The sequence below is a fragment of the Aphelocoma coerulescens genome, chromosome 18, assembly GCF_041296385.1.
Source record: "Aphelocoma coerulescens isolate FSJ_1873_10779 chromosome 18, UR_Acoe_1.0, whole genome shotgun sequence".
Classification (NCBI taxonomy): domain Eukaryota; kingdom Metazoa; phylum Chordata; class Aves; order Passeriformes; family Corvidae; genus Aphelocoma; species Aphelocoma coerulescens.
Window position 1 is genome coordinate 7859799 of NC_091031.1, and position 24514 is coordinate 7884312.

At 50.0% G+C, this 24514-nt stretch overlaps 2 protein-coding genes across 2 annotated transcripts; one reads left to right on the forward strand and one right to left on the reverse strand.

Moving 5' to 3' along the window:
• Positions 1–757: 757 nt before the first annotated feature.
• Positions 758–15451, reverse strand: SRP68 (signal recognition particle 68). The gene is made up of 16 exons (XM_069032456.1): positions 15268–15451; positions 13314–13380; positions 12701–12814; positions 11662–11857; positions 10844–10926; positions 10519–10628; positions 10106–10188; positions 9718–9858; positions 6306–6404; positions 5957–6021; positions 5524–5683; positions 4758–4852; positions 4388–4517; positions 3898–3973; positions 3019–3071; positions 758–2568 (listed from the first exon to the last, which is right to left on the reverse strand). Exons 1-16 carry the CDS (start codon positions 15413–15415, stop codon positions 2341–2343), a joined length of 1848 nt encoding a protein of 615 aa, XP_068888557.1. The 5' UTR covers positions 15416–15451; the 3' UTR covers positions 758–2340.
• Positions 15452–19167: 3716 nt separating this feature from the next.
• Positions 19168–21632, forward strand: GALR2 (galanin receptor 2). The gene is made up of 2 exons (XM_069032677.1): positions 19168–19514; positions 20852–21632. Exons 1-2 carry the CDS (start codon positions 19174–19176, stop codon positions 21630–21632), a joined length of 1122 nt encoding a protein of 373 aa, XP_068888778.1. The 5' UTR covers positions 19168–19173.
• Positions 21633–24514: the final 2882 nt, after the last annotated feature.

A 24514-nucleotide genomic window follows, 5' to 3' on the forward strand; every position in this document is an offset into this window, starting at 1 on the left:
CTGCCTGAGCCTCACCTGTGCCAGCCCAGGCTCCAGTGCAGGGCTAAAAGCCTCAGGTATTCTCTGTCAGTCTGCTCTGGTCTGCAGCATACAGGTGATTCAACTTTTTTTTCCTTTTTCACATTTTTAGGTTTCTTTTCCTGAGCCTCATCAGCACCTTCCATGATTTAAGCCTCACCAACTGCTCACAAACCCCACTCCATTCACTTCCCACTAACATTACACCAAAACAAACAAGCCGAATCACCCCCGCAGTGGTGTTATCTGAGCCTTGGGGGACAAGATCCTCCTCCGGCACTAAGTGGCCATTCCCCAGGAGTTCAGTAGCCCCAGGTGATGGTGTGACCTCGATCCTCTGAGTGCTTGGGAGGCAAAGAGTGCTCAGTGTTCCTAATACAAACTACACGCCTCAGAGGTCAGGAAGAAAACTTTATTGTTTTCAAATTTCTTATCTGCGTTCAACTCGCCAGTTATCTGCCAAAAGATGTTTGGCAGAGAGAGGCCAATTACTCTTAGGTTTTTGTAACTGGAACTAGAAAGTGGCCACAGTAGGAGTTTCCCTGGAATCAATCCAGGCACCACACAGGTCTGTGGAAGGAAAGCAGAGTTTGGTTGATCCAAAAGCTGAGAAGAGCAGCTCAGCTGGACACAGGCACCACGTGAGCCTGGTCATTGTGGGCCGTTCCTTGCCTAAAAGAAAATGTGCTTTATGGGGAAGAGAAATCTGCCAGTCAAGACCAAATTTTCTAGAAATTGCCATCTGATGAATAAAGTCTTCCACGTTTCTTTCACCTGGACACTTCCCTTTCCCCTGTAAAATGCTCCTGGAATCCAGAGGCGAAGGGAATTGGCTACGACACCAGAAATTCCATTGTTTCCATGTTGCAAAAATTAAACACTAACAAGAAGTTCCTCCTCCCACCTCCTTCTGAGCAGAGTCCTCTCTAAAGTATAGCGTCCTTCTGTACTTTGAGGACTCACAAATCAGGTCAACTTGGAACAAAGTCAACATTCATAACAAAATAATGGGAATTGTTAATTCCCCCCATTCATCTGACATGCACCTTGCAAGGAAAATTCCCATTACAACAAAACTCCAATCATTTATAACAGTCCTTCTGTTTCCAACCTTAACTCCAATGCCTAAAAAAGGAGAGAAAACACCAAGTCCAGACAACCAGAACAAACTGTTGCTTCACCTGCCAGCTACAGGCTGAGTGAAAACCCACACAGTGCTGGTGGAAACTTCCAAATGCTTTATTTAGGAACAGTTCTGCCCATGTGCTGTGGGATTTTTTTCCTGTTGAAGTGATCACAATTATGAAATTATCTGCACTTTCAAAGTGCCCATCCCCATGGCACCTGGGTGCTTTATAAAAAAAGCTGTCTGGCATGACAGAGATGAATTATCACTCACAAACCTCCTGGTCTCCTGTTCCTTATCCCTCTTTTCAGGTGTAGCTGAACTGACCAGGGACAAGAAACAAAACAACAGATGAACTCCAGAAATGATCATCTTGTTTTCAGGCAAGGTTTAGATCAGAGACAAAATGAACACCAAAAGACCCAACTTCCCAAGAAGAGCAAGCAGCTATTTCTAAAGCCACCCATGAAGCTATTTTCCCAGGAAAACCCTTTTAGGACTAGGTTCTATACTGTATTTAGGTATTTAACGAAGTGTGTGCATGAATAAAGAAGGATGCTTTTGGCCCAGAGTACAAATTCACCACCACAGCAGGAGTAACCATCAACACGTGACATTTGCCATCCTTATTGATAAGGAAAGAGGCTCTCTTTTGTCATTTCTGAATGTTACATTCTTAAAAAACATAGAGACTTCTGGGAATTTAAAGGGAAGGAGAAGTTGCCCCTGTTCCACAGCCTTTGTGTGGGAGCCTCACCTTCCTGGTTTAGTTCTGCATCTACTTCTGCCCGTGTTTCCCAATTACACCCCAATTTCTAGATCAAAATACCAAATTATAGTGTCAAATAATGGGGCAGAGAGAGGAATCAAATTGTATCTATACCCTGGTCCAGGGTAAGTAGATGTGTACCAGCCCTGAACAGGCCACTGATCACAAAACTTCTCCAAGCAGAAAGGAATTTCTCTGTGCTCCAGGTTATTTTCAGCTATTTATAGTGTATGTTTGTTTCTGAGTAATTGTTTGTCTTTAATACACTGGGAGAGAATGTGTGTGCATAGACATAAACACAGGACACAGGGGAGAAGATGGTGAAACTTCCCTCTGTTGGTTTCAGGTGCAGATATTTGTGTCCTAGAACCTCTTGGAGCTTTTCCTTCAATACAGAATAAAACCTCTGTTCCTCTGGGGGTCCTGGTTAACTTTTGAATCCAAAAATGCCCTTTATATATCCCGTGAGGCCACTCTTAGCCTTCTGCTCCACCTTGTCCTCCAGAGGTGGGAAAGCAACATGGTTAAGGGCCAGGTCAAAGAACAAGGGTTTGCATGGAATGGGCTGGAATCCTGGTGGGAAGTGCACGAGACTGACTTGCTTGCTGACCAGGGAAGGATCCAGGCAGAAAGTCTCAAACCGTTCTGAGAGTGGCTGCAAGAGACCAAGGCAGGGACACAAATTAAACTCCAGTCACATCACAAGGGTCAAACAAGCAAAGAGGACTGAGCAGCAACTGAGACAAGAGAAGCTCAAGTTCCCTTGGGAGGCCTCTGGGGACCGTGAAAATGATTTAACCCCCCTGAAAATGATTTAACCCCCTGCAACCCAGCTGCAGGACCTCTGGAAAACGTCCCATGTGCAGAGAGAAAGCCAAATAAAGAAAACTGCCACACTGGAAGCTGCAAGCAGCCTCCAAGCTCCTACCCCACTGTGTCAGGTACCCTCAGCACCAAGCCTAATAACATCTCTTAAATACACCAGTCATGGCCAAATCCTGACCAATGTGACATTTCTTAAGCTGTGAGAGACACTCAGGTAACAGGATAAAGGTGATGTTCATTAAGAGCACAGCTGGAATTTGCCTGAGCTCTTGGCTCTTACCTTGCCATCCTTGACCTGAGATGGAGACTCGGTCTCATGAGGATCATTTGCATCTGCAAAATTGAACAAAAGGGGATAAGAATAACAGGCTTGACCTTGGTGTAGAGTAAGATTGTCTCAGGAAGCAGCTGTGCTCCAGGCTTAGCCATGATCCTTGCTCTCTGGGATGCCCAAGACAGTATTTTCAGCAGAATCAATTTGATTTCTAGAGTAAGGACCACACACACTCATCTATGGTCAACACAGCACTTCAGTGGTGGAGCTTCTCCTTCACACTGTCAAGAGAAGCTCTGGAAAGCAGCACAGACTCAGTGAAGCACACAGCAGAAGATGATGAGAACACGCCAGGGGGGTCTGTTAAAGCAACATTAAGGCAAGAAAGGAGGCAACACACTCCTTGTCCTGGATTTCCAGCAGCAGGCACAGCAAAAACAGCAGCCCGAGAAATCGCAAAGTTCATCCATCCCCAAAAGTTCTGCTGACCAGGTGGGCACTGACAGAGAGAACATCACTGCTCTCCCTCTTCTCAGTAGTTCACCCAGCCAGGCAAAACTGGGATGAGTAAGGCCAAAGTGTTTGCAGCAAAAAACTGAAGTGCTTCTGTGCAGGTTCCCAAAAGGGGTGCACATCCCCAGGAAGGGTTTTAACATCTCTGGGCAGAGAACAAGATGCCAATGTCCAGTCGCTGCCTGCCTACCTGCACTACACACAACTACAGGCACCTAGAACTGGGGGAAAAATAGTTTTCCAGAGCCTGCAGTCAGAGTAAAGTGGAAAAACATTTGGAACTTCAGAAATTAAATAAAAGGAATGAAATAGCTTCAGGGGCTTTAGTCGAGATACGTTAGAGCAGAGTTCTACTACAGCTGTGTTACTCACCTAAAATAGCTGCTGCTTGCAAGGAATATTTCTCTGCATTGACTTGAGTGATGAGATCCTGAACATCAGGCAGCTCCTAGAGCATTAAAGAAAATAATTTGAGAGCCTGAAGTGTGCCAGTCTACGAGTCAGAGCAAAGGTAAAACCAGATGAAGAACTAAGAAATTAACTCCTAGTGTTGATAAGCTTTCCCAGAAGGGGAAAAGCTACAGCATTGTGCTTCAGGCATTACAGAAGTTGTAAAAGAGAAGATGCACAGGTAAGAAAAAGTGATAAACTGCTCTGGAGCTGGTGCAAGTCTGTCCCTCCTCCAATCGAGCAGCCTGGTGAAGTGTTCCCATGTCCCTAGAAAGTCTCTGCTATAATGAACATCACCCTTCTCCCCCTACTTAAAGATCAGTCTTGGATTGTAATGGCCTGGCACCTAATTAACAATAAATTGTGGGACAGAGCTGCTTCATAAACTTCAGCTTCAGGACTGGGTTTGTACCTTCAAGCTGTTCCTGTGAGCTCCAGCTCCCGACTGAACCTCACGGGCGTATTTCAGCACCCTCTCGTACAACACAAGGGCTTCACTCCATTTCTTTACCAGGACATAGGACTGGGCAATGAAGAAACACCTGCAACAGTCAAGAGTTCATTCCTGATGTGTTTGTTATCCACACCTTTTGCCAACTGAAATGACTGACAACAGGAGATATCCTTAAGTAGCAGTGGGCAGTTTCCCTTTAGGAACAAAAGGATAGAGGAAACTGGAGAGAGGAAACTGCATCAAGGCCTGCACAGCACACAGAGCTTTGGAATTACAACCTTGGAAGGTGTCATGTGGGCTGAAGAAAACCTGGCTGTTTCTCAGTCACCTGTAAGCTTTGTAGACGAGTGTCTTCAATCCAATCTCTTTCTGGAAGTTCTTGTCCTCTTCTAGGCCAGGAAGCTGTGTCAGTTCCACAAGGTTCTGTGCAAAAGAGAGTCAGAGTAACAAAGTGCAGGCATTGCCTTCCTCTGGAATCTGCTGGTCTAAGAAAAAGCTGCCCCTTCTGACAAGTCAACAGAACACTCCCAGGGAAATAGTTTCCAGTTTTCTAATTATCAGTTTTCTAACCTTGTGACGGACTCTCATTGAAACTTGTGCAAGTTGCCCTCAGGACAGACTTCCTGACACAAACAGGAATTAGGACAAAAGACTCCTTAGATTTCCCATGAACTAATTCTTTCGTAAGGCATTTCCCTCTCCCATTCACATGGCTCCCTTTCCCTCTCCCATTCACATGGCTCCCTCAGTTAACTGCAAAATTAAGGGAGAAACTGAGAACCTGCTTATGAAGAACAAGTAGTTTTAGCTGCTACTTTCCCTGGCCAGCAGAAACTAAGGCAGCTCTAAGCATGCTGCGTAAGAGTCAGAAAGACTATTTTAAAACTGTTTTAGAGTGCACAACAAAGGACACCCATTCAAGAGGCTTTTTTTGTGTTTCATGCAGATGTTGAACATCTTTGAGGTACTTGAAGGTACTCAGCTGCCCTTCAGACTTCATGGTATTCGCTTGCACTGCTGTATTTCTACAATAACCTATTGGAGCCAAGTTGCCTGGTTAGACTGGAGAGCTGGAAGTGTTTTTCCAGCACTACCTGCAGGATGATGTCGTAGAGGCGGATGAGGTCCTGCGGCCGTGGCGAGCGCTTGCCGTCCTCGTCGGAGCGCTGCTGCTGCAGCAGGGCCTTCTGCAGGGACTTGGCCATGCTCTCATTGCGCCTGATGGCCGTGGACAGCTTGATGTAGGTCAAGTAACTGCCCAAAGAGAAGAGAAATCCCATCTGAGAATTTAGCAGCACTGTCAGAGCTACTCGGACATTACTCTGTGTTCTGAACTGGTCGACGTGAGAGTCTGCGAGTAAAATGTTGACAAAGCTGCCCCAATTAGATCCTTATCTGTACAGTCATCCTTTGGGATCCCAGAGGCCCAGAACAAAAACCCCATAAAACAAAGCAAACAAAAATAAAATCTTGACATAAGAACACGGTTTCTTCACACTAGCACTGGCAGCAATATTTGCCTATTACCTGTGTAAGTACTGGATGTTGGACACCTTCCCAGAATCATTTTCCAGAGAGTGTTCTCGCTGCTTCTGTGGGCAATGGAGACAAAACACTGCATGATTTACTTAAAACTGGCAGCCAAGGGACAAAAAACACAGAGCAACTCAAGGTTTGGGTAAACCATGGAAGCTGTAACAGACTTCTAGGCAAGAGAGGGAAGGCTTCTCCACTGCTATTCTTCCACTCCAGTTCTGAAAAGAATAAATTCAAATTTTGCAGCTCTTTATTAAAGAGATCCCAGCAAGTTTAACACTAAATCAGCCCCAAGGAAACACCGTGTCACTGGAAGTAGAAACTGATGTTTGCTGCTTACCTGGTCTGGTTTCAATTCTTCCCGAACAGCCTGAATGGCATCTCTGCACTCACTGAGTAAAGACTCAAACAAACGTTCCTTTGTCTCCTCATTTTCTGCCTAAGAGCAAAGGAGATTCAAGACAGATTAGAAATCAGAAATTTTTGTATGATGCATGAATTAACTGAGGAAATTAAACAAAGTTTCTCCCAAATTATGTCTTTAAGGTCCATGGGTAGTTAGGACTCCAATGTGTGCCTGCCTGCAACACATTCTTGGGGGAAATCTGCCAGAAATGGTGGGGAATGGGGTCAGTGCTGAGAATTTAGCAGCAGTGAAGGCCTAGCAGACACAGCCCATGGCCTCATTCCTGCACCAGCCACCTTCCTTCCCAGCAACTCCCATCTCTTCCTGGATGGCACCTGCACTGCTCCCTGAGCTGAGGCTGGACTGCACTGTGGGAAAGGCCCAGCAACAGAAGAGCTGAGCAGTCCTGAACTGGCAAACTACCAATGCAGACAGCTCTTGTTATGCTGATTTAATTTTTCCCATGTAGTAAGAACATGCAGATGATTATCTTTCCTCCACTCCCACTCTAGCAATGCTCACAGTGGCAATAACTTGCTTGTTTGAAGCATTTTTTACAGTAACCCTATATTTTAGCAGCAGGAGTGACCGAGCACTTTTCTGCTGTCGCCATAAGTTTTGTTAAAAAAAAGTGAAGCAGCTTTTGGCCTTCTGCCCCAAAACCAGAACTTGAAAACAACGTTTAAAAAACAAGTTGAAGCTTGATCTCTGCCTAATTTACTGGCATATCGTGTACCCAATTATACAAGCTCCCAAACCCAAACTCAGCCTTCATTCAGATGCTGAGAAGGAAATCAGGTGGGGATTGCAAGACTCTCACTGATTCAGTAAGAAAAAACTACTCAGAAGCAAACCTCAACCTCAGGGATTGAAGGAGGATTCAAGAGCACCAGCACCATGTTCTACCACTCCCATGTCATGTGGCAGTGTAAGATGAGCTTTGCTGCAATAAATTTGCAATTGTCCAAATGAATAAAAAACTGTTTAAAAACATGCTCACTTGTTTATCTTCTGTACAGCTCTACAGCCTCTGCCTCTGCACTTCCTACGTTTACAAACCCAATCAGGAATGTTATTTTTACTCCCTCACAAAGCCTCAGGTATCCTGTAATGAAGGCAGTTTCTTGGGTTTGGTTTTTCTGTTTTTGTTTTTAATTTAAGATTTGCTGCGAGAATTTTTAAGGTGGGACTGACTCCTGAGAATAACCAGAGACGAGTCTGACTGCATTCTCAACCTCACCCAGAGCAGCACAGCAATTTCACTGTAAGCACAAAAATGAAAACAGACATGGCCAGATCATCATTCAGGCACAAACAGGGCAAGGGCTGGGCCCTGCAATGAAACAAAGGCTTTCCTTTCCAAGCCAAAACTCCTTAAGCTGATTCTATGCATAAATATACATGTTCTGATTTGGGAGATATCAGATCATAGAGCTGAGATACAAGTGCTACAGCAGGTGATTCAACTGCCCTGACAGAACTGCACAGGTTCATGTTAGAGGGTTCATGGAAACCAATCCCACTGAACCCAACTCCAGAAGTGTGGAGTGCTCAGCTGTCAGTTTTTCTTTGGTCTAAACCACTGTGTAACATCTCTGACAGTTATTACCACCCATTTTTGCTGCAATCTAGAGATGAGCACAGAATCCTTGAGGCAATACCAGGTAGGAGCACACCTGTGTCATGCTGCCTTGTCACTTCTACCTAGTGAGAGCCAATGGGCCCTCAAAGTCACGCCTTCAAATCTACAGAAGGACTGACATAAGCAATTTTAAACCTGGATTCCTGTTTCAGTTTGGCTTACCTGTTCTGTTCCTCCCATTACCAATAAGGCACCAAAGGCAATAGGATAATTGCACTGGGAGACTCCATTTTTACACAAAACAGACTGGTTTTACTTCTAATTAAACCCTGCAGAGCACTGCTGTTATGTCAGGGTTTCAGCTCAGTGAAGATGAGCAGAAAGGTGCCAAAGATCCCAGGAAGCACAATTCCTTCAGCTGAAGCTGGACTGCCCATCACAGCTGACACAACTACAGAAGTGCTGCCAAAAGGGCAAGTTTTAGCCCTCTGGGAATGTAAACAGTGCTGCTGCATGCTCAGCTCTCACCAGTCCACTCAACTCCTCTGTTTAGTCAGAGCTTCCCAGGAATGCAAAGCAAGATGAGAACAAACTCCAGCTGTTCTGCCACTGCTTTAGAGAGCAATTAAACTGAAAAAGTTGAACTATCAGCTGCCAGGATGGAAGTTAAACGAGGGAACACTGAATTCCGAGCTGTACTTCCACCTGCTGGCCACACTTATGTGCTTCCTGAAACCAAATCCATTCAGCAACATCCAATTCCTAACAGTATGGCAAGAGTGGGTAACACTCAGGTTTCAACTCAGCCACATCCTGTTTATCCTAATCACACTCCTCTTACCACTAACCCTTGCTCTGGTCTTACCCCTCTGTAGGGCTTTTGTTTTATAATTTATATTTTTATTTATCATCATTACTCTCCTGGTGATAAAAGGTTTTTAATGCTGCAAAAATCCCATTTTTAGTGGCAACAGTTATTACTGAGGAGCCTTTCACTGCCTTTTCAAACTGAGTGTGTGTGCAGCCACTGAAAAGCAGGATACCCCATGTGGTCACCATTTCCAAGGAAAAAACTACCCGTGGAAAACTTGACTACAATACTAAAGACATGCACAGTATGTGCCACTGCAAGTTCCAGTGAGTTGGACTTCGATGATCCTTGTCCTTTCCAACTCAGGATATTCTATGATGATATGAAGTGTTTCAGAACCATTACGTGTGAAATTGATTTACATCCTGATATTTATTAATCCACTGCCTGCTTTTGAAGATTTCCATAAGGCAATAAGAGAATGGAATAAATCACATAGCACCTGCTACACCTGGTAAATGGCTGGAAAAACCATGGTCAATACATATCTTTTTTATTTTGGCTACTCTGAAGTTGGAGCATTTGAGCAAGATGCTTAAAGAAATTAGAAGAGTAATTCAAAACCAGTTACTCTTAAAAATGTAACCTTCATTTCCATGTGATGTACTAATAGTAATGGTTATGACCTGCTGCTGAAAGGCAGCACAGAATGTTCCAAAGAGCAGGAATACTCAGAACAGATCTCCCAGACTACCCCACTCAGCAGCCTGTGAGAGCTATCCCCAGCTGACACTTCAGCTTTGGGTTATAATCAGTATTCCCACTTTTACCTTTAGCCTTCCAGCCCCAAGTTTGAAAAAGATTACTCAAAAGCTTTTAGCTCAGATACCAGGTATTGCACAGAAGGAAAGAGGATGGTTAGAAGGGCAGGATGGAGAGGGCTGCTGGGTTACCTGAGCGATTGCTGCCTCGTTGTCAGCCAGCCCCAGCAGGAAGATCCTCACTTTGTCAATCTTCACTGGGACAGTTCTCCCTCTCCACTCCACCTCGCTCATCGTGGCTGCCTGCTTGGCCCGAGTCTGGGTGATCAGTGCCTGCACAGAACACACTGAGCTTAGGAGCCTGAACTTACAGGGATGCAAAACTGAACCCCCTGAGTTCATGTTAGACTTGACTATTTTGAAATCAAAGGGCTTTTTGGGGAAGTGTTGTTTCCCACAGAGCCTAGGCTTGCTCGCTCACTTCTGTTCTATTCTAGCTCTTGAATGGTTTGCTGCAGCAATATTCATGCTCAGCACAGTGATGATGAATATTTCAAGTTAAAGCATGCAAATAAATTACCTCCAGTTTTTCTGCAAGAAGACCTTCAGTGCCACCAGACCTCAGTCTCATCTGCATCAACTCATTCATGGCAGATTGGTCACCTGAAAGAATCAACAAATTGAGATCACATTTTCATTTGACTTCAAGATTACTTTCATATACAAAAACTAATCATTAGAGTTTATACTGTCTATTTAGGGACAAACTTGCAATTTCATTCTGACTTCACAGGCAAGCTACCACAAACTGTTAATCTGTCTACACATAACCACAGGTGCTGTTGTGAAATGAGGCCCTTTCTCCATTGCTAAACTGTCCCAGAACACGTGTGGAATTTGCCCAAAATACTACAGCCTCGGTGCCACTTAGACCAGGATTTAACTAAATCAATATTGCTTTCCTGTGAACAGATGAGCCCCCCCTTCCCTTACCAATGTTGTAGGCACAGTAGCGGATGTTGGGCGAGATCTCCTCCACACGCTGGTTATAGAGCACAGCTTGTTCTTCTGTGAAAGCATTGGCCAGCTTTTCATAGATGGTCCTACAGCAAAGGACAAATGCTAACACTGCAGTGTGTGTCACTTGGGAGGTGCTATCCTAAGGGAACAGTTTGTGTCTCTGCTCTGGAAGATGCTATTTCTTCAGTAGCACCTCCCAGTTAAGCACAAATCACTGAACAACTCACAGAGGTGCTGTACGTAACTAAAGTGATCCAACACTATTTACTGAACAAAGCTGCTGAAGCAAAGGACTCACTTGCATTTGTTGAAAGCCTCCATTGCTGCCTTCCACTCCTGATGCTCGAAGCGAAGCATCCCGGTGAGATAAGCCATGTACGCCTGCACACAGAGCGACAGCAAGGTCATTTCCCCACCACCAACAGCCTAATTAGTGCCACCTTCAGCATGAAGGCTGCTGTGACTCCTGCAGTGAGTGACTAAGCTTTGCCCTTTTCATTTGGGCTTCCCACAGAAGACAGCTGATTTGATTTGGGTGACAGGTTACAGCTACCTACCTTTTCTCCTTTATCTGACTCTGCTACATTTCTAAGGAACCACAGAATCATAAAACACAATCACAAAATCGAATCACAAAATGGAATGGGTTGGAAGGAAGCTTAAAGATTATCTAGTTGCAACCCCCCTGCCATGGACAGGGACACCTTCCACTAGACAAGGTTGCTCAGAAATTAAAGACATTTCTTGCTTGTTATGCAATGGCCCACTGATGTCACAAAACTTTTTTCCCAGCAATATGCTATACAACAGCAGTTTAATTAACTGAGTACAGCACTGCAGCCCCTTGTTCAAAGAGGTCACAACAGCTGTTTGCTGTTTTCCCAGAAGTGAACCCCCAAATCTTGTGGCAAAATTCTAGGTGGCTACTTCAGCACATTTAACAAAAAGGTAACAGTAGATAAGCAGTTTCTTAGGCTGTGTTGCACCATCTTAACCGCCCTCAATTCTTTGTACTTTTATTATCTATTGAGAGACAGTAATCATTTCTTCACCCCAAATCCAAAGGTTTCTTGTTCATCCTTTGCTGCACAACGAGATGAAAGTATCAGTGGTTACCTGAGCTTCCAGCTTTGTCTTGGCATCCACCCTGTTGCTCTCACAGAGCCTCTCCAGCTCCTCAGCATGTTTCACGGCCTTGCGCAGCCGCGACAGCAAATGGAAGCGCTTGCGGGGCTCCGTGTTGGCCTCCTGCTTCAGCTGCATGGCATAGCTCCAGGCCCTCTCTGCATCCATCAGGATCAGCAGCAAATACCTGCAGGGCACAGCAGGATCCATGGGAGAATAATGACACTCAGACAAGAGTTGCATCACCACCATTCTTTGCCATTTCCTCTGCAAAGCTCGGTAGCAGAAGTTCAGCTTGGTTAGGCAGATGCTTTTACTTCTTAACGTTCCAAGCACACAGTGTCTTGTTATTCCTGACTGGTTTCTGCTGTGTTTTTCACTCAGAAGTGTAATTACCCCACTGAGGAAGAGAATTTGGTATCATTCTGTAGCACCATGGACACTGCAAAGCCAAGGGATTTATCATTTTAGGCCACTCTTCAAACTGGTTCAATGTGTTCTTAACAACACGGGTGAATGCAGCATCATGTGCTGTTTTCCCCACAAGAAAAGGTGGGAGAAGGAGACATTTCAAGTGTTCCTAAAAGATGGGAAGTGAGCCCAAAATCCTGGCTATTCTCCACACATTCTGTCAGATGAGCATTCTGTCAAACTTAGAAGATTTAAGTAAAACTTGCAATGCAGTATTTCTGTTTAAAGGGAAGGGATTGCATCTCCAACCACAACCTTGCTGACTACACCACTCACATTACCAGAACTCCCACGGCTATCTTGCAACAGACCTGAATAAGCATCTCCTCTTTAATGTCATAGGAATTTGCTGATTATCACACTGGTTGAAGCTGGACCTGAGCAGTGTCTCTTGCACCTGCACTACAGCCTGAACTTTTACTAATATCAACAACACACATCTCTGAAAAGAAATATTTTGGATGATATTGCACAGAACAGTTTTCCACCTGAAACAGAAATTACTGAAAGTAACTCTTCAGTAACATACTGACTTCTCAATTCCATCCAGCCCTTGTACCTGTTGTCTGAGAGAATCTCTTCAGTCACTTTCTTCCCAGTGAACTTGTGCCTGTTGCCCATCTTGAAGTTGAGAGTTTTGCGGAGCCGCCTCAGCCTGCGGGAGCAATAACCCCTAAAGAAAAGACAACCACAGTCAGTTTGGCCAAAGGACAACTTTGCTTCTCTTTACTGCTCTATCCAAACAGAAAAAAAAAAGCTGAAGGTTGTGCCAGGCAATGTTTTAACAACTAAAACTCCATGTGTGACATATGGTAGCTCTAGAACTACCTGTAAAGCAGCAATACTAGAAAACAAGATAAGAAGACGTGTAGTTATGCATGATCTTGAAAAATCAGGGTGATGTTGTCATTACTAACTGCTTTATGTGTGTTTATTGAACACTGAGTTCTGGAGGGTACAGTGACTATAAGGGAGGTGTGAACTCAAGCTCCTGTGGGCAGTGGAGATGCAAGAGCCAGTCTGCACAGCCAAGGGAGATCAGCACACATAGCCTCAGGTGGAACAGCCTGTCAGGGGTATTCACCTGGCAGATGGGTTTTGCTGCTTGCTACAGGTGGGTTACATTTTAAATGCAGCGAAGCCAAGTCCCAGGAGCAGCTCCTGACACTCACCTGTACCTCTGGAAGTCCCCATGCCTCAGGCCGTGCTGCTGCTGCGACTCCTTCACGATCTGCAGGACTGCGACTCGTGTTAAGGCACACTCACAGTGCAGCTGGCACCAGCTCCTCCTTCCACCCCAAAACAACAGGAGGGAACCCCATAGATCCCATTAAACAAATGCAATTCGAACAGTGGGGCACCTCAAAACCTCCTAAAAACAGAGAGCTGATGGTTCTAAAGCACCTCATGAGTCCATGGCTCACTCCAGAGCTCCTGACTGTCAGCAGAGACCAAGACAAACCTCAAGCACCTCCTCCTACACATCCAGGGGAGTGCTGCTGTCACCAGAGCTCGTTCTGGGATAAGCAGCTGTGCCAACAGACCCATCCAGGATAACACACCTGACTGCCCCAGCCTGGCTACAGGACCTCCCCAGCCACGCTTGTGACACAGTTTTACCAGCAGAACTCAGGCAGAGAGAAGCTTTCCTGCCCTGAAACATCCCCTCTCCCAGGGAAAGGATAAAACCAGCCTGAACAGAATCACTGCTGCCTGCCCAGCACAGCTTCCACAGAGCACAGAACCTCATAAAAGGGCTTTTGGAAATAACTCAGGGGGCTGATTTTCTCAACTTTTCAGCACATTTCTAGTCTTGCTGCACACTGCTGTAACAAATACCTGTGACACAAAGCACTGCCCCGTGACACCACCACTTCATCACTGCCATCCAGTCCCTGCATCCTTCAACGTATCTGCAGATTTCCTGCACTTCCTTTATTCCCTCAGTTATTCCTACCAAATAAAATCATGCCACATCCCAGTAGATCTGATGGTTTTCATTCCGTTTACAAGGCAGGTTATTTTGTGAAATAAAATCTCAACACAAACAAGAAATTTCTGTGCTATACATATATTCACATCCTAAAATTTCCCTTTTAAGATGCATCAAGAAGCCTTTAAAAAAACCCCACAACACAGGCTGTACAACAACCCCAACAAAAGCCCCACTGTAACTATACCTAAAGAAACAACCAAACATTTAAAGTTTAAAATGCCAGATGTCTATCAAGGTGTTTTCTTGGGACTACACCTAAAAGAAAGTCTCTGAAGTACTAAAAACCTGCACCAATAGTTATTACACTGAATTATTCTGTATTTGCAGAACAACCAAGTCGAAATGCAATGTCTCAACACAGCCCTCCTCATCCCTGTTGTCTACCCAAGATTTTTTTAGGACTCTCTTTTATCCTGCACAGTTACTTGCTGAATTCATAGCCCATGAATTTTTAAATTTTTTTTCACTGACTTAAACATTCCCAACATTACCAGGGCAATTGCCATACCTGCATCTTATTCAACAGTTACTGACTGCACAACACCTGCTATATGCCACGTGGAAAACTGCAACCTGATTTCCCTCGGGTTTTCCTCTGACCTAGAAGATAAAACTCAGCCCCATCACAGCTGTGCAGCTGGACTGGTTTCACAGCGAAGTTTCACCTACAAAAACCCCACGAGCTTTACACGCCGAGATTTTAGAAGCGCTAAATCTGCAGGAGCCAGTCTGCCACCTCAGCGCGCCTGTTAAAGATTTTTTTTACCTATTACTGCTCACTTCAAGCTGCAGTATCACCACGAGTAGCTCACGATACTGCTCTTATTCTAAAGCACAGAGCCCAGCACACAACTCCGCTGTGGAGACTGACGCCAGCGGTTCAGAAGGAGAAGCAGCACAGGTAATTCCATAACTCGGAAAAGCCAGGCTGACGCGTTTTATCCAAACCCTCACGCAGGCCCAGGTCAACACCGCCCGCATCTCCGGGGTGGCCCTGCACGGGGCCCGAGGCCGGACCAAGGGGAGTCCCCGCCGTCCCTGCCCGCCCGGGCCCCGCGCTGCCGCCACGTCCCCCCGCCGCCCACGGGGCCGGGCCTGCCACGTCCCCCCGCCGCCGCTGCGCAGGATGCTCTCCAGGCCCAGACTGTCGCCGAGGCCGCCGGGATGCGGCCCCGCCGGCCGCTCGTTCTCCTTGTTGTCCTTGCTGTCCTTGTGCTCCTTGTTCTCCTCCGCCCCGGCCCCGCGGCCGCCGCCACCCGCCTGCCGCTCCGCCGCCATCTTGCGCCGGGGCCGCGGGGCATCACGGGCCGGGGAGCGGCGCGAGGGGCGCGCGGGGGCCGCCGGGAACGGGGAGGACCCGGGGGGGAGGAGGCCGAGAGAGGGATCGGGATCGGGATCGGGGGGATTCGGGAAGGGGGATGGGGGACGGGGGGGGATCCCGGCCGCCTCCCGGGGCTGGGCGTCACCCCAGGTTTGGATACGCGCGCCCTTGTCCCGCTCATCCATCCCGGACGGAGCCCCCCAGCTCCGTCACAGTGCTCTGCCCCAGCGCCACCCCCCAGTGCTGACCCCAAAATCAGCCCCCAGGGTCACCCACCCAACCCGGCCCCGCTCACCCACCCACCCACCCACCCCAGAACTGACCTCCAAATCAGCCCCAAGAGTCACCACCCCAAACCCTGCCCTGCTCACCCACCCCAGAACCGACCCCCCCACCCCCCAAATCAGCTCCCAGGGCCATCCCCCCCAGCCCGGCCTCCCCAGCCCAGCCCCAGGGTGACCCCACACCTGGCGATGCTGTTCCTGCTGTGGCAGTCCCTGGGGAGCCTCTCCATCCATCCCTTTGCACCTTCCCGGGATACCTGTGAGCCTTCGGGAGAGAGGGGCTTTAAATTCCCCCAGGCCAAGCCCTAAAAACCTCCCACCTCCAGCCGGGGTGGATAAAAGAAGATACTCTGATAAACCTGATAAAAGAACAGACTCTGCTGTCATCTCACCTAATCCTGGAGCGATTTCATGGTCTAAGCACTTCAGACCAGGTCCTTTTGCACATGGGGTTTAATACCTCATTCGGGACAAACACCAAACTTGTTTGAGCACCTAATAGTAATATTTACATAAACATACATAAACATATAAGTACAAACTGCTCCAGGAACTGCTGGAGCCCCCAGACCCATCTTTGCCAGCCCTGGGCTCTGCCTGCCTGGCTGCACTTTGCTGTCACACTGCAAGAAGCGATTTGGCTCCTCTCCCCTTCCAAATGCTCAGCTGTGATCTGTTATTCCTGATTTCAAAGTTCTCCTTTCTTCTCACAGACAGGAAAGCTCAAAGGGTAAAAAAAAAAAAAAAAAAAAAAAAAAAAAAAAAAAAAAAAAAAAAAAAAGGAGATAAAAATCAACCATGTCCTCAAGTTGCAGCTTGCTGTGGCAACTCTTTTTTAAACTGCTCCTGTCTGCTCCGGGCTCCAAATGCATCTCCCAAGGATTCATTCCCCATCTGAACCAAACTGTGCTCCAGGATGATGCTGAGCTAAGCAGGCACAGCAATTAAAGCCTACTTTACAAACAACAGCTCCTTTCTCACGTTCTGGTGATTCAGACAGACTCGGGTTAGGCTGGCACGGCAGCACCCACCCTCAGGTGCCCAAAAAACCACCCCAAAGGACCTATTCCTGTGTCAGGACGGCCACCAGATGTGGCACAGGCACATTTCTGCCGCACCACCTTTCTTGTACACCGGCACAAAGCTTTGCTGCTCCTCTGGATTCCTGTGGAATCTGGAAACAGGAAGATAAAACCATCAGCCGCCGGCTGGGTGCGTGGATTCCTCCCGCAGGGCTGGCTCTGCTCTCCCCCAGGGCAGAGGGACAGGAGGACCACACAAACCTGCAGCTCCACACGGAGCAGAGCCTGGAGGGGAGCCCTGCTGCGGGGCTGAGCTGCCTTTGGTGTCACAGGGATTGCTGCGGAGAAGAAATCCACAGAGTCACGGCCTGCAGGCACTCACATCCCTCTGCCAGCCAGCCCTGCAGCCTGTGAGGGCTGGGAGCTCCACAGCGTGCCTTTTCCTATGGATTTTGGCCAGAGGATCTTGCTTTGGGGGATCTGGACCGTTCTCCTGCACCCCTGCCCGAATAATCCATCTGCGTCTCAGGACAAGAATTGATTTTGCTGCTATTTATTTTTATCCTGCTACTTACGAGTTTCACTGATATTTGGGAAGAAACTGAGTGTTTTCCCTCGCTTTTTTCCCCTTTAATCTCACTCTATAGCGTAAGGGTGGACCCGGCCTCTCTGCAGGTTGACCAAAGCTCCACCGGTGCCACCCTCCAAATGCCAGTGGCCTGCAGTGTCTGAGGACACAGGGCAGGTCCCACTGGGTGAATCCTCCCTGGAACTGGGGCAATTCCCACAGGGTAAAACCTCCCTGCGGCCAGGCTTTCCCCACGAGTTGTCCCAGCAACCTCCGTGGTCGTGGCTGGGGATGTGGCACATCACCTGAGGGCAGGTGGCCAGCCTGGGATCAGCAGAGGCAGGCAGAGCTGTGCTCTGTGCCTCAGCACTCCTTGAGCCCTGCGGGGCGGCCGGTTTTCCTCTGTGCTGCTCCTAACTGCCCGCTTTTCCCTGTGGGATGTCATCGGGAACACGGAGCATCCTCACACCGAAGTGGTCTGTTCACTTCCCCACGTACCTCGTCCAAACGGGAGCTGGTTTTGTGGGGCTCCTCGTGGGCGGCCGAGGGTGAAAAGGGCTCCGTGTCCTGTGGAGGCAATGTCGCAGGGCTGTGAGTGTCCCCAGAGCTCCCAGCACGGCAGGCTCAGCTCTGAACGCCCATTAGGAGATCTGAGACGCCGTGGAGCGAGTTAGTTATGGGAGTAATTGATGCATTAGATACTTCTCTCTCCTCGGGAGCAAAGCAAGGCAGCCTGGGGTGGGGGCAGACGAAGAGTCCTCGAAGAGCTGAATGCACCGGACGGTCCCAAGACTTCCATCTGTGTAGGAGCAAAAAGGCAGTTTTGCAGGAAAAGAAGACACGGCGTGAAAAATATTTGTTCTCGCTGCAGTGAATCAGCTGCTCCTCCAACCGTGGGGAGAAACACCGTTTCTCCTGAAAACTGGGGCTCACCTCGGGTGTTTTGGTGCACGGATTTAGCTGCCCGCTGGACAATGAGGACACATTCGCAGTACGAGGACCCCCCATTCCTAAAAACCAGCCCTGCAACCCCTGGGGCTGAACAAACCCTCTTCCAGTGACTACTGAAGGGGGAGGCGATAAGAAAACCCCCGCAAGTGAGGCTCCGCAGACGCCTCACTTTGGGTGTCCAGCTCCCTTTTGGGGTGCCCCAGCCCCTCGCGGGGGATAACAGCACTGACTGACCTTTTACTCCATCCCAGGGCAAAGCGGGGTCGGGATCCCCTCCCCGGGGCGGGATGCGCGGGGCCGGGCGGGAGCCGCGCCCCGGAGCCCCCCGGCCCCCCCCGCTCCGCCGGCGCACGGAGAGCGCCGGAGCCGCCCCGAGCGCCCGCGGGCTCCCGCAGACCCGGAGGAGGTGAAGGGCGCCCGGCTCCCCCTGCGGCTCCCCCGCACCCCCGCCGGCTCCCCGTGCACCCCCTTTCCCGTGCATCTCCCGTGCGCCCCTTTTCCCCTTCTCCCCCTTTCCGCGCGTCCCGGGTGCGCTCCCCGCTGTAGTCTCTCCTTGCACCCCCTTTTCCCGTGCATCCCTTCTGTGCTCCCCAGCGTGCTCTCCCTGCACCCCCTTTTCCTTTGCATCCCTGCTGCACCCCCCACTGCACCTCTTTTCCTGTCCACCCCTTTCCTGTGCATCCCTGGTGCGCTCGTCACCGACCTTTCCCTGCACCCCCTTTTCCTTCCTTCTGTGCTCCCCAGCGTGCTCTCCCTGCACCCCCTTTCCCGTGCAATCCCTGGTGCGCTCCTCACTGATCACTCTGTGCACCCCCTCACCCTGTGTGCCCCCCTCGGTGCCTTCTCCACGCACGCTCCCCCACCCAGCCCCTGTCCGTGCACTCCCGGCCATGAACGGCTCGCTGGCGGGCTCCGAGGGGGGCTGGCAGCCCGAGTCCGTGATCATCCCACTCGTGTACCTCGTCATCTTCCTCGTTGGCACAGTGGGCAACAGCCTGGTCCTGGCCGTGCTGCTGCGCAATGGGCAGGTGAAGAACACAACCAACCTCTTCATCCTCAACCTGGGAGTGGCCGACCTCTGCTTCATCCTCTTCTGCGTCCCCTTCCAAGCCACCATCTACACTCTGGAGGGATGGGTGTTCGGGCCCTTCATGTGCAAGGCTGTCCATTTCTTCATCTACCTCACCATGTACGCCAGCAGCTTCACCCTGGCCACCGTCTCCCTCGACAGGTAGGAAAGGGAACGGGGGGGGGGGGGGGGGGTCCCTGCACCCTGAGGCTCCCCTTCCTCTGGATCCCACGTGGGCAGAGAGGGGACAAAATCCCCTGGAGCTAAATCCTGATTCCTGCGGTCTCCCGGGACTCCTGGGGGAATCAAGGAGCATTTCCCAGTTGATGCGTGCAAGGAAGTGCAACCACCCAGTATGAGGTCCTGCAGAGGGCTGGATGGGGAGCCCTGGCCCCAGTGCCCAGCTGGAGGAAGCTTTCAGACCCAGAAGCTGTAGGACTGGGATTTATCCACAGGCTCTGGCAGTGAAATGGGAATGAAAAATAAGAGCCAAGCAAAGCTCAGTCCCTGTGCAGCTCTGGCTCTTCCTGGGATGCATGGAGAGAGCTCCTACCCTCCCAACAGCCCCCAGCAAAGCAGGCGACTTTGAGGAGGAAAAACACTGCCATGTTTGAGCTGAGACACTGATTTTCTCACCCTCCCCTTCTATTAGCAAGCAGCCCCTTTCTGTCCCAGTGCTGTCCCTTGTCCCAGTGATTATCCCAGCCTGTTCCAGGGTGGGTTTTGCTGGGAAGCCTGTTGCCCCTGCTTTACCTCAGTCCCTGCCTCTGCAAAGCCGTTGAGTTATGACCCTGCAGCAAACGGGAGGCTGGGAGCTCCTGGTGCTGCTCTGCTCAGTGCCCAAAACCTGCGAGAAGGGATGTGGAAAGTCCATATGCCAGTCCCCTGGGGGGCCCTGGAGCCAGGCTGGATGTGTCCTGCCATCCCAGCATGGCACTGCACTGGCTGCTGACAGCACCCCCAGGAGCTAAAACACATCCACGGACTGCCTCTCCCCCTGCACCCCATGGAGCAGGAGGGAACAGACATGTTGAGCAAGGGAGGGATTGCACAAGCCTCAGATTAATTAAGGGACCAGCTAATTACAGAACTGAAAAAGGGAGATGTGCTCTCTCACATGTGCCAGTATGAGGAACGCTGTGTCTGGGGGTCCTGGGGACTTGCTCCTGCCTTTGTATCCTCACTGCTCCAATCACTTGTGCCAGACAGTGATGATCAAGTGAGGGTCTGCTGGATTAGGGGAGGGACAGAATGAGACCATCCCCATTGTCCCCACAACCACTGCTAGGAGCAGAGGGTGATGGGATGGGGTCAGAATCTTCCTCAATCCTTTGTGCTGCACAGGGTCCCTAAGAAGCACCAGGGAATCAGTTGTGTGACTAACTGCCCTGGAAAGCTCAAATCCATCATTTCTGCCCTCTCTCCAATCTGCTCCTGGAGGTGCTCTCTCTGTGCCCTCCCCAGGACTGCAGCCGTGTCCCCCTCCCTTTCCCGTGCAGGTATTTGGCCATACGATACCCCCTGCACTCCAGGGAGCTGAGGACGCCCAGGAACGCCCTGCTGGCCATCTGCCTCATCTGGGGGCTCTCCTTCATCTTCTCGGGCCCTTACCTCAGCTACTACCAGGAGTTCCAGCTGGCCAACCTGACTGTCTGCCATCCCATCTGGGAGATCTCCCAGCGCAAGGTCATGGACATCTGCACCTTCATCTTCAGCTACATCATCCCCGTGCTCATCCTGAGCCTCACTTACATGCGGACTATTCGCTACCTGTGGCGGTCTGTGGACCCTCTCCAAGACATGTCAGAGTCCAAGAAGGCCAAGAGGAAGGTCACAAGGATGATCATCATTGTTGCTGTCCTGTTCTGCCTCTGCTGGCTGCCCCATCACCTGGTCATCCTCTGCGTGTGGTTCGGGTACTTCCCCCTCAACCACTCCACGTACGTGCTCCGCATCCTCTCGCACGTCATCTCCTACGCCAACTCCTGCGTGAACCCCATCGTCTACGCCCTGGTCTCCAAACGCTTCCGCAAGGGCTTCAAGAAGATCTTCAGCTGCCTCCTGCACAAGAAGGCAGCGCACAAGGTGCACATGGCCCAGGCTGCCAACACAGTCAGCACGCTGGAGGCAGAGCTCAGCGAGGTGAGCCAGCTGAGCGAAGCCCTGCCCAGCCACTCCGCCGTGCGCTGCAGGGCTCCCGCACAGCCCTGGGAGGAGGTAGAGCTGGTGGGACAGCAGCAGAGAGCAGATGGCTCCTCTGTCACCTTCAACATCAGCTAGCACAGCTTCCTCCCACCCCGCGGCTTTGCAGTATCCTGCAGCATCACAGCCCTGGGACCAGGCTACATTTTGGGTTGAAATGGGTCCAGTCGAACCCTTTTCGTTCAAATGCATCCAGATATCATAACAGTGATGCTGCTGATACAGACTCAGCTAAGAACCAACCAAGGACAGAATTTGCTTCCACCAAGCACTTGCTGAGAACAGAGAGATCAAACCCAAAAATCCACTGCCATGTATAAACACCCGTTCCCCTGTCATGGATGGACTTACTCCCTGTTGCATCTACACTCGGAGCCTGTGGAAAACTCTGGTCCCTCCAGCCAGCACAGCATCTGGAGTTAGTGGGTGCACTTCTAGGGACATTTGGAAAGTTTTGGTTTGTTTGTGTCCTGGTTCAGGAGCTACACTGTCCCAGGGCAGCGCTGGACACAAACCCAGCTCGGGCAGGAGAATTCAGGAGCAAAGCACAGAAGGTCACCAAGGACCAGCAAGGAGGGAGGTTGTTTGCCAGGGAAGCACAGCCATGGACCACAGCCCCATGGTAGGGGAAGGATTTTAATGCCTTTGGACAGCTTGGGGACAGCTCAGCATCTCAACCAGGCGAGGTGCTCCTGGAGACTGAGCAGGGCACTGACACTGCTCCCCTGGGTGGCACAGCCAGGGCTGTGTGAGCTGGCAGTGCCCAGCAAGCCGGGCAAGCCTCAATAAAGGCCCTCCATCCCACCTGCCATGTCCAGCTCCCTTGAGAAGCCCCACAGCTGCAGCAGAGGAGAGGCAGGTGCTGGGGGTGGTGGGACCTGCTGGGTGCAGGGAAGCTGAGGGGGGATGGAGGATGTGGGTGATGTCCGAGCACATCCCTGGAGGGGGGGCACTGCAGCACAGGAATGTCACTGCAGCCGCTGAGTGCAGCTGTGCCTGCCCACAAGAGGCTGCTGTGATTCACACCCTCACTTCCTAACCCTGCAAAGGCTCCAACAGGTGCCTGAGCCCTGTGACTGCCACCAGCCAAGGGCTTTAAGTGAAGATCTTTCTTTTCTTTACCAGAAGAGCATCACTGGACTAGGATCAATTCACCTTTTGAAAACCCTGTGGCAAGAGCACAGCCAGAGGTGGTGTTAAAAGCGCCGGGGAGCTGGGATGAGCTGTGCTGTGCATCCCTGCAATTCCCAGGTGTGTACCCCAACAGCCCCCATGAAGGTCAGGTCTCTATAAACTTCCAGAGGCTCTAAGTCTGCCTGCACAGATTTCACTGTTGTGAATCCCCAGGGCAGAGCTCCCCAGGATTGGGATGGATATTTCCGTCCAGGACCCTGGCTCTCTTTGGGGTTCTGGTCCTGACACAGCCCTCCTCCACCCAGCCCCCGTGTTTGGCCTTTTTTCTTAAGAAGCTTTTGCCTGTGAAACATTTCTTTTCCCCTGCTGAGTGTTATTATAACCAGATCTTCCTCTCCGTGGGGAGAGGGCCATAAATCGGCCACCTCCTCCTATCAGTAACAGTGATATTTAGTCTAGTCCTGTTCCCAGCATAAGTCACAGAGAGCAGCATATAAACAGCTCCATTAATTACATCTGCATTTATCTCCCCCCTCAACCCTTCACAGCCAGGGAAAACATTGACTCAGCTGCACAAACACAGCTAAAAGCCTTATCTTCCTCCTGCCCTCATCTACCTCTGCCTGGAGAGCTGCAGGATCTGTCTCCAATGGATCCCACACACACCGAGGGGTTCAATCCACTCTCCTGGATGGTTATCAGCTCACCTTGGGGATGGAGATGTTGTCCCACTGCCTCTGCACTGCCCAAGGGCACAGGTCCCTGTGCTGGCAGTGTCCCCCATCCCTTCATGGCATCAGAGGAGACACTGACTCTGCTCCCCCATCCATCCCACCCCAGCCCTTCCAACAGCCTCCCAGGCCCACAGCTGACCCTGCCCTACCCTGCCCTACCCTAACTCAACTCCCAGCCCAAAGCATCACCGTGGCCCCTCTCCCAGGCCATGGGCACCACTGGCACCTGCTTGTTTCTGGTCACTGTTCAGCAATGAGGTGCCAAAGGGTGACAGTGGGCTGGGGGCAGGCTCTGCACAGCTCCCAGCCTGGGGGGCTGCACCTCACTGCTGCCTCCAGCACCCCCAAATCCCCTCTGACGTGCACCAAGGCTCACATGGCTGCTCTCACCCTCTCCAGGAGCAGAAAGGGGCTTGGTGATGGTCAGACAGCATGGTCAGGGCTTTCATAAGGTCAGGCCTCTGTGTTGTGACACATCCAAGCCCTCTCCTCATTTTATGGATCCTCACCCATCTGCTGGCTCTCACTTGTCTGCAGGCTGTAAGAGTGAAGCCTGGGCCAGCTGCTGGATCACTGCACCGTTTACAGCATATAATTAGAGAAAAAAGCCCCCTCCAGCTTATCTGACGCTGTCCTTGCTCATCTGAGGAGGAAACCATCGCCCTCACACCCAGCCCATGCCTTGATGAGCCTTCCAAGGGCAAACACAAGGTTTTGCTGTCAACACAAAACCATATGGGGAAGCTACTTTCCCCCTCAAGTAACAGGGCGTATCAGGCCCAGATGGAAAAGACAAGAGCATCAGGACCTGCTGACACTCAAGACACTCCCAGCTGAGATAAATGGGCTCCTAGTCAATTCCCTTGGGAGGTTTTATCTTAAATTAAGAGCACTACAAGTCCCCATGTTCCAGTTAAAATTTAAGAAAAGCATATTTAACTGGAAGTGAAAAATGAATAGGCTAAACTCAGCTCCCATCAAGCCCAAGAGTGAGCAGGAAGATAAGGGACACTTGGCTGAAAGCTCAGTTAGTACAAGTTTTCCAGTGAGCTTTCCACACAGATTTATCACTAGGGAAGATTTATACACAGA

Coding starts and splice junctions, on each gene's coding strand:
- GALR2 (XM_069032677.1), top strand. CDS start 19,174: ATGAACGGCTCGCTGGCGGGCTCCGAGGGGGGCTGGCAGCCCGAGTCC. Junction 19,515..20,851: donor GCCACCGTCTCCCTCGACAG/GTAGGAAAGGGA, acceptor TTTCCCGTGCAG/GTATTTGGCCATACGATACC.
- SRP68 (XM_069032456.1), bottom strand. CDS start 15,415: ATGGCGGCGGAGCGGCAGGCGGGTGGCGGCGGCCGCGGGGCCGGGGCG. Junction 6,405..9,717: donor ACGAGGCAGCAATCGCTCAG/GTAACCCAGCAG, acceptor CTTTGCTCTTAG/GCAGAAAATGAGGAGACAAA. Junction 6,022..6,305: donor AAGAATTGAAACCAGACCAG/GTAAGCAGCAAA, acceptor CATTGCCCACAG/AAGCAGCGAGAACACTCTCT.